The 10,132-nt window shown below is 29.9% G+C and overlaps 1 protein-coding gene across 1 annotated transcript; it reads right to left on the bottom strand.

Annotated features, from left to right (window-relative positions):
• Positions 1-8,899: 8,899 nt before the first annotated feature.
• Positions 8,900-9,909, bottom strand: LOC115996970 (protein RKD1-like). The gene is made up of 3 exons (XM_031236417.1): positions 9,696-9,909; positions 9,257-9,621; positions 8,900-9,196 (listed from the first exon to the last, which is right to left on the bottom strand). Exons 1-3 carry the CDS (start codon positions 9,907-9,909, stop codon positions 8,900-8,902), a joined length of 876 nt encoding a protein of 291 aa, XP_031092277.1.
• Positions 9,910-10,132: the final 223 nt, after the last annotated feature.

The following is a 10,132-nucleotide window of genomic DNA, read 5'->3' on the forward strand; positions in this document are numbered from 1 at the left end:
TTCTTTTCTTCTTCTTACGCTGTAGCCATGTATCTTTATTATCATATTCTTTTCCTTTTCTTCTTGTTAAGCTAATTTCTTTTGTTCTAAAAAAAAGCTAATTTCTATTATTATTATTATTATTATTATTATTATTATTATTATTGTTGTTGTTGTTGTTGTTGTTGTTGTTATTATTATTATTATTGTTGTTGTTGTTGTTGTTGTTGTTGTTATTATTATTATTATTGTTGTTGTTGTTGTTGTTGTTGTTGTTATTATTGTTATTATTATTATCTTTATTATTATTATTATTATTGTTAATATTATTATTATTATTATTGTTGTTGTTGTTGTTGTTGTTGTTGTTATTATTGTTATTATTGTTGTTGTTGTTGTTGTTGTTGTTGTTATTATTATTATTATTGTTGTTGTTGTTGTTGTTGTTGTTGTTATTATTGTTATTATTATTATCTTTATTATTATTATTATTATTGTTAATATTATTATTATTGTTGTTGTTGTTATTATTATTGTTATTATTATTATTATTATTATTATCTTTGTTGTTTAAATATACAAATGTTATATGGGATGATTGTATTTAATGAAGTTTTGAGTATTTTGTTTTGTAATCAAACTATGTACTAAAACTAACGAAATAAAAAAAAATTGAAGAAATGGAAAAGGAAAATTGGAAAACTAGAGGAACGGAGAAGAAAAAATGGAAAATTGGAGAAATGGAAATGGAAAAACAGAAAAATAAGTAAACGATCCCTAATTCTCTCCTCCAATGACATTGGCAATTGCTCATGAGTGTAGCTGAACAACAACATTGCAAAACCCTCTGTCCCTATCGTTTCTAAGACCCTTTCTTAGACGCCAAAATTCGGTCGAAAACTATTAGTCATCTTAATTTTAACTATAAAACCAATTATCCATCACCCATAAAGTAAAAGTAGAGTAAAGAGTAACCACAAAGTAGAAGGAGTTAGTGATTGAGTGAACTATAATTTTCGTATAGTATATATAAAGATTACGAGTTCAATTACTATTGACACTATCAATTCACTTCATCACAAAAGAGTTGTTAGAAAGAAAAAAAACAAATAAAAAGAAAAAGTAGAGTAAAGTGATTATAAATGGTGTTAACTTTTTTACTTTTAACAAAATATTAAAATGTCAACAAATCAACAATAATGGAGTTGTTTAATCATATGTAATACGGAGAATAAAATTAAAGTAATAAAATAGGCATTTCAATGTAGTCTTTTTACGAAATTACGTTAACATCTTTAGTGCCAGGCCAGCAAATAGTCATTGACAAATTACAGTGTACTAACATTCGTAATTTCGGGCAGGCAGTGTTAGGCAAAGTTGGGCCATCGTATTAATTACTCCCTATCACAATGTTTTTGAAAGAATTCCCTATCAGAATTATATAAACACTAGCGGTGGCACGCGCGATGCGCGTAGTATAATGCCCAATAAAGATCGAATAAATACAATGATATTAAAAAATATGTTAAAATTTAAATTCTTTGGTATTTATTTTGTAATTTTTTTTGTTTAAATTTGAATTTAATTAAGAGGTCAAGAGTGTTATTTCAATAGTTATGTACGATATAAATATAAAGAGCTAGTTTATTTTTGTCAAACGGAGATTCATACATACAAGTTTATTGATAATAAATAGAGTTGTAGCATTTATATATACAAGTTTATTAAAATTGTAGTTCATTCTCCTACATCATTGTTAGTGTCCTACTTTGGGTTTTTTTTCGTACAGTTTCTAAAACAAACATAGAAACTTGTGTTTTTGGTTGTTCATATCTCATATTCAAATAAATGTACTAACATGTAATGCTTTTATTTCTTTAAATAAAGTTAGTTGTGTTGCACGAAAGAAAACATAAACAATTTGAAATGAAGACTTATACATGCATTTAAATTCTTGTCCATCTCAATAAAAAAAAAGTTGTGTCAAATTGCATCAATGTATAATAAAAAATATAAAAGTACGAATCGAACATGTACAAAATGATCTCCAAATGATTCGTTTCATTCAGCTTCGATAAATTCCTAAATCACGTGAAAAAGCATTTAACATAGTTTGAGTTTTTGCTTGTAAACAAATTTGCATATTAAACAAACTAAACATAAGTAGTGCTAATAGTCTACCTCGTCTAACAAGTTAATGTCTCCTTCTGGTTCAAGATACCAATTGTTTTGTTTTTTTTTTATAACCTCAGGACAGTAAAGGCTGACTAATGTTTGATTATTTATTATCTTTGTTACGAAGAAGGGAGCGTATCTGTTTTCCAATTGTTCCCTTTTCACCTCAACCATAAATAACATGCCAAGTCCAACCAATGATTGTATTTCTTTTGGCAGTTGAGGGGTTATGCGCTTATGCTTTGCTCGGAGGTCTCATGCTGTTCTGCCTATCAGTTGGATGCAGTCTTTGTCCACCAATTTCAATTTTGCATTTCCATTGGCATCTTCTACTTGAAGCTTTAAATTGTACTTGTCGATGCCCTTTGTCCAATTTGTCAAACATTTTTTGCACTCATATTCACCAGGAGGAAGGGGAATGAGTCGACTATTACAATCGTTTGCTTGGCAGCACACAGCAAACCAGTTGTAAGAGTTCTCTACTGCAACAATTTTTCCACCAATCCAAAATTCACCAGCCTTACAATTATAAACAAAGTTTTATTAAATTTATATTCATGCTAACACATTAAAAAATATGTTCTAGAGTGCGCTATTTGAATGTAAATATCACGAGATTATGATAAAGTGGTCCTATTTTTCAACCCAATGCAACTTACTTTTCCTTTTTCGTAGATATCTTTAATTGAGACAATATGCATGAGAGCATTGCTTAAGTCCTGTAGTGTCTTTTCATTAGTTGAAGTCATACTTGTGCTTTGAGGCTCTGTAAGCAGGGAAAATAGAAACAAAATTGTTTAAGGCATTTAATTATAAATAAATTCTATTTGTTTGACAATAAAATATGTAGTAACATAATCATTTGCTCAATTGTGTTGATACTACATAATAATGGTCGAGTTTGTGTTACTAAAAGATATTTAAATAAGAAGAAGTAACTCACGTAGGATTGTCAGGTTATAAGAATGAAATTTTATGTTAAAGATAGCTCACCGCTTAATGGATACGTAAAAGTGGGGAAATTCGCAGCATCTAATTCTCTGACAAGTGTTCTCAAAGACAAGTTTAACATGTACTTGTGATTGGTTGTCTTGTGTTTGTGCACATTAGTCGTCACCACAAATTTTTTTATGCGATAAACTCGGCCCTCTTTAAATTTCTTCGCATACTTTCGAACACATTCATTCGGAATATGGATGTTAATAAAGGTGCCCTGTTGTGTAAATGCAGTTAACACCTTTAACAGAATCTATATGCAATAAGAAAGAGTTTAATAAAACACAATGTTACAAGTGAATTACCTCTTCATCGTGGAAGATGTATTGTAAAGAATCAGGTTCAGAGTAATTTGTGTCGACGAGGTACAACATTTGTATGAACTTGACGTGTATCGATTCCGTTGTGTTCGTTGGAGAAATATAACGTAAGAGAATGTTCATAGAAGCCATGAGTGCTAGAAACAATTACAAGTATACGATACTATGTGAATACTTTTACCCTAAAAATTTAGAACGCAGAAGTTATAGTAACTATAATGAAGTCTATATATACAGTTTGAAAGTTTGTAAATTTGCCAGTTATAATTAATGATTAGTAAGAATAAAAGAATAAAAAGTAATATAATGATGTATTTTATACTTACAGTTTAGGAAGTCGTTAGAGTTAACAAGTATCAGAATTGGTTGAATTGGTAGTAATGCTCAACTGGTGTTGCTTACAGTTTTGGTGGAGGTGGACAAGGCCAGCTGAAAAAACCAAAGAAAATGGAGAGTTATGAGATTTTGCTTTATAATCAACTCATAACATTTAATTGTAAAACAACTTACATTATAAAGCATGAAAACATCAGCAAAACCAGATGGTGCAGAGATAAGAGAAAATCAAGTATCGTAGTCCATTTTGTTTCCTTAACCAGGTAACAGGGTTGGACGCCTTTCCACAAAAAAGCAATAAACTTTTATTTTTTTTTCAGCAAAGGACAAGGTTGAGCATCAATCACGAAACAGGAAAGCAGCCAATCTTATTTTTTTTTTGTCTTAAGCACTACAAAAAAAATATACTCAGCCACTCATGTTTTTTTTATTCAGCAGTCACAAAAAGACACTCAACCACTCTTGTTTAAGGTGATAATGGAGTTAGTGGATTTTAACTATTTTTTTTTTCATATTTTCAATAATTACTAATGATAGGTAATGTGGTAATTGGATCCCTAATTTAAGTGATAATAGAGTTAGTGGAAGTAATAATTTTAAGTGATAACGATGACAAATATTTATCAATCATTTATTGTCATTCAATGATGCAAATATATGAGTACAATAGACATTTATAAACATAAACAATTTTTAGCTATTACCTTGAGTGGGTATCTTATGGTAATAAATCATTTATGTGTCTAAACTTTAATTTATATGTCTTTGTCAAGATAAACATATGGAGTAAATGATTATTTAGCATTATGGTATATTATATTCCGTGTATTACAAAGTTAAATATTTGCCATATCTAAAAAGTGTTACAAGTTTAATAAAGTGATAAATCTAAGAACAAAGACAAAACAACAAACAATGTGAGTTACACTTAAGAAGATTTTAATGCCAATCAAATCATTAATTTATATAAAAGTTTAACAGTTTAATTAAACATCATGTGAGACTATTGAAGACTTTTGATTATTTCGAGGGAAATTGGTGTGCCAATCAAGAAAATTTAATGTGCAGAAGTTGTATAAAAACAGTAGATTTTTTTTTTGGAAACAGTCGTGCAAATTGTCAACGTAGCTGTCCTTTCGAACAATAGATGTCATTTTACCATATACAGTAGCCGTCGGTTGATGAGGATGCTCCATTTGGGGTATATTTTCTTCAGTTTATTAAATTGTTGTTCACATCTTTTTTATATTTTCAACATTTTTATTATAAGTTCTCTTCTTAGTTTTATCTTTTTGTTTATGATTTTTCATAATGGCAAGTCATTCTACTTCCTCTCTTCCTCACAAAAATGACTCAACCGATGATCATTCATTTTGGAATGATTTTCAAATATCACCATTGAGGACTAATGTATCTCAAACGAGTATGGATTTAGCCTATGTTCAAGATATAGTGGATTTACAATTAGAGTTCAACGAAGTTGTTGGTAAGTGTTACACTTTTTCATAAACTTTACTTCTTGTGATATATATTGTTTTAATGGGTAAATTCTTATTAAGGTGATCTAGCTACGAACGTTGTGGCTAAAAATCAGAATAATATTGCATTTATGGAGGAGAATAATGCCACTTCTGGGATAGCTGTAGGAAGTATTAGTAATGATGTCTTACTTGGGAAAAATAGGATTAAAAATTCCTTTCGTAATCCCAACACAATAACTAAAGAAGAGATGCTTCAGTATTTACATCTGCAACAAGCTGACGCTGCAAAGAAATTATTGATTAGCTCATCTACTTTAAGGAGGGTATGTAGGAAATTAGGAATTTCCGAATGGCCTAACCGGAAATTCTTGACTTTGGAAAGGATGGTAAAAAATATCCAGGTATTTGCAGTTTATTTATCAACTTAGTAATTGATATTTTTGAATGAGAGATAACAATTTCCTTTTTGTAGGAATTTGGGAATATTCAGGATGAAGCGGAGGTTGAAAGGATAAAGAGTGATTTGGAAAATAAGAAGAAAATGTTGCTTGATAATCCAACAATGAAATTGGATAAGGCAACTAATAAACTTAGAGTTACTATTAATAGTAATATTTCGTATAGGAAAAAATGCAATAAATGTAAACGTTCTTCTTCTTATTACCTTCCTGTAACCCAACCTGAGAGTTCATTACATGTTCCTCAATTTTTTGATAATCTAGAATTAAATCCTCAGCAAATAGATGAGGTACTTGATTTTTTGCATAACGATGAATAAAAATATATTCTGAATCAATACTCCATACTTTTATCGTTTGGTTCTATCAAGTACATAACCCTTAAAATTATGCATCAGTTTATATATTTTGGCTTATACTTTATTTCTTTCACATAGTATTTAGCAAATTGGACATAATTATATATTTATCCCATAATTTTGATAAGCATATCGAAAATGAGTTTAGTGGGAAAATCTAACATTTAGGACCTATAACACATATTTATTATCTGAAAAATACTTTACCGATGATTCACATAATTATAGAGCAAACTGTGACACAAAAATAATTATCACATAACAATTATCATGTAAAGTATGAAATTGTAATTTCTAAAATACTCATTGCAATATTTCATATTTTAAATGATGTTATAATTGAATCATAAATCTGTGATTTCAAACATGAGTACAACAATGAATGTAAACTTCTGCTATTTGCTACTACTATTTTAGATTCAAATAAATGGACAAATAGCTAATATAATGTAAAAAAAATACATTGTTGCATTCATTAAAACATAAACAATTTCAAATGAAGACTTATACATGCATATAAATTCTTGTCAATCTTAATCTAAAAAAAAGTTATGCCAAACTCAAAATTTTTCATAATAGTTCTATTCCACAAAAAAAACTGAAAAAAAAAATGTATAAAAGTTTTGTGAACTGTTCTTTTGACTTTTGTTGTTGCATGTGAATCCTCGGGATACGCGTATAATTTGAAATTGCCAGTTGTTATGCTCCATTCCTTCCTTATTAAATAAAGCAAATGACTGCCTCCAACCTTGCATTTTCTAAACTATCGATTGTATTATCCTATGTTCCTTCTTCGTTGTTAAAGTAATATACCTGCAGAATGGCACATTATGCCTTTTCTTCATCTTCTCCTAATCAGGTTGAATGCCCTTGTAGTGATTACTCAGAGCATTATATCTGGGATTACCAGTATGAGGCACTTCCATTGATGCCTACAAATAAAACTATTGGCTTTGCAAAACAATTCTCAGAGATTGGTAAAGGTAAAACGTGTAATTACTTATACCCTTATACATTTAATGTATTAACACATTTTTTTTATACAGAGTTTGATGGCTTATGGGATTTCAAACCTGAAGCAGAACGATTCAATTTAATTGCTGGTAAAGGATTTTACTTTCTTAAAATGAACAATAATGACATCTTTATATGTAGTTGTATTCATAATATATATATATATATATATATATATATATATATATATATATATATATATATATATATATATATATTTATTTATTTATTTATTTATTTGTTGCAGATGTTGCAACTACTGAAGCTGTAAATGTCGAAGAAATTTCAACCGTAGTTATAGGGAATGATAGCACACCATCCAAACGACTTTGGAATTTCGAAATGGTTTCTAAATACTTCCATATGCCTATGAATCAAGCGGTGAAAGAGTTAAAGATTAAGGAAGCTTCTTTGAAGAAGATATGTAAGAAGGTTGGAATTAATCAATGGCCATATAAGAAGTTGCGTACCTTGGAGCGATTAGCAAAAAATGTCCAAGGGAATACTGATCATAGAGAAATTATAAATGAGCTAGAAAATCAAAGGGAGCAAATGTTAAAGGATCCTAATCTTCAATCAGGCATAGAAAGAAATAAACTTGAAGTTTCATACTTTAAGAAGAGAAAGTATCGAAATTTGACGGAACTTTCTTACTATGCTCCTCTTGCGAGCTCATGTTATGTTTCTGGTAATCCTCTCCCAAAAACTAAGAATGAAGATACAATGTAGCTTTCCTGCACTTAATATTATTTTAATAATGAAAATATTTCCTGTTTTATAGTGCAAACTCTTGAAAATTCAATAACAAATAATTCAAATGTAAAAAAAAATAACCATCAAAGGTGAGGTAAGAATGAAATTAGGTGAGGAATAATATCCATTATCGGAGTGATATAGATATGTTAAAAACTTGAGAAATAGAGCAAACTCTTGAAAATTCAATAACAAGTAATTCAAATGTAAAAAAAAATAACCATAAAAGGTGAGGTAAGAATGAAATTAGGTGACGAATAATATCCATTATCGGAGTGATATAGATATGTTAAAAACTTGAGAAATAGAGAATTCATATTAACCACCAAGGGTGGTGTATAAACCATCCACTAAGAAATGGAAGGAGATAACCTTAGCTATAGATGCGGTATGTACGTAAAGTATATGTTTACCTTCTTCCTTATGAACTACAGTTTTAAGTATTTGAAAAAATTGAAGTAAATTATAATCATAACATCTCTTTATTTCCTATATTTGGCTGAAAACCAAACAAATGATCTATCAACCAAATTCTTTTACAATTCCAGGTTAGTTTTGAACTTCGTGTGTAAAAGTTCTATTTTTTTGGGATAAATTTAGTATGATTAGTGACATCTTACAAAGAACTATTGCGCTTGTCACAACTCACAACCTCACATAAGCACCTCACATAAACTTATTATGACAATAAAATATTGTAAGTCCTTATGTCACTTTTGATGAATATGGTGCATGTGATTGGTAAATTGAGAACATATTTTATTTTTGTTTAGTGGATATGATAAATCTAAAACCGCAAGTTCGGGAGCAAACCACTTTGTTCGTTGGAGCTAGGGTTTAGTTTAAAAATGACAATTGGGTATTAAGATAAGATAGATATGCATTTAAAAAAAATTTCATACATTTATATAGACATATTTGCATTATTATACATTCATACATGCATTTGGGCAATATATTTTGCATGGTATTTTTTACAAAATTGATAATATTAAAATTTCTTAGAGAATTGATATTATAAAAAAATGTTATTGGAAGCCATCAAGCAAAAGCTGAAACGATTCATTTTCTTCCATCGCTCGTGAAGGTGGATCCACAGTTAAAGGAAGAATATGATCAACCACAAATGAAGGAACAGGAAGGGTACAAGGAGAAATAAAACTCATCATTTCTCTGTGCCTTTTCTTTCTGGTACATGCATCTCTAAGCTTTATTTCGGCTGGATGCAATTTCAAATGTGGATTTGTTAGCATCATTTCTCTTCTATCTTTTATTTCTTTGAGTACTTCTCTCAGTTCAGGGTCATCTTCAATGCTACCCAATTCCTGTATAACGGTTGATTAATACTGATCGAATGATGTTAAAGTGTAATAAAAAAAATTTACCTTAACATTTTCGGATAATTTTTGTAAGCTGACTAATTGTCGATGAGGCCATCTGAAGATTCCTAATTCCTCACACCTTCTTTTCAAGATTCTGTACTCAACTCTTAGTTCCTTAGCGGCTTTATAAATGGGCATATGGAAATAAGTAGAAAGCATTGCCTTGCTTATTGTTGAAGGATCACGAAAAGTTTTTTGCGTCCTCTTGGACTGTCTACGCACTATTTTCTCTATCATGCTCTCCTTTGTACCAGTACTTGTGTCCTGGTTAACAGCTACGGCGTTCGAAGTCGGGGTGATATCCCATTGTATAGGTATAACACTTGCAGAGGGAAGAAGAACCTCATCCATACCTAGTGGATTCAAGGCTGCAACATTGACAATAAGAAATATATATTAAATCATCACATGTGAATGTACAAAATTAAAGTAAGTCGCTTACCGGTGGCCTCGATTAGACGTTCCAGATTACGTTCAAAGTTCCAAAATGGATCAAAGTCCATGTTTAGCAAGGGTTCATCATTATTTTTTGCACTGAAATAAGTCAATGAGAATTGTTCACATTGTGCATCCCAAAACGGATATTCTGAAGCATCTGAGGAAGGGTAGCCAAGTTGATTAGTGAATGCAGAGGAGGAGGAAACATGATTTGCCATCTTTTGATAGAAGAAAGTAAAAGATAACTCTTAAAAGTGAAGAAAATATGCAAGTAATTATTTATTCAGAAGTAAAAGAAGAGGATAGCTGCTTGATTGGTTTAAAGAAAATGGAGCTCTCTAGATCTAAAACGTCAAACACACATTCCAATGATATAAGATACTCCGTATCAAATTTTGGAAAAAGAAAATAGTGCATGGTTGAGAGTCATTGATGTTATTC

The sequence above is a fragment of the Ipomoea triloba genome, chromosome 11 (genome assembly GCF_003576645.1).
Source record: "Ipomoea triloba cultivar NCNSP0323 chromosome 11, ASM357664v1".
NCBI lineage: Eukaryota > Viridiplantae > Streptophyta > Magnoliopsida > Solanales > Convolvulaceae > Ipomoea > Ipomoea triloba.

Coding starts and splice junctions, on each gene's coding strand:
- LOC115996970 (XM_031236417.1), bottom strand. CDS start 9,909: ATGGCAAATCATGTTTCCTCCTCCTCTGCATTCACTAATCAACTTGGC. Junction 9,622..9,695: donor ACGTCTAATCGAGGCCACCG/GTAAGCGACTTA, acceptor TCAATGTTGCAG/CCTTGAATCCACTAGGTATG. Junction 9,197..9,256: donor AATTATCCGAAAATGTTAAG/GTAAATTTTTTT, acceptor ACCGTTATACAG/GAATTGGGTAGCATTGAAGA.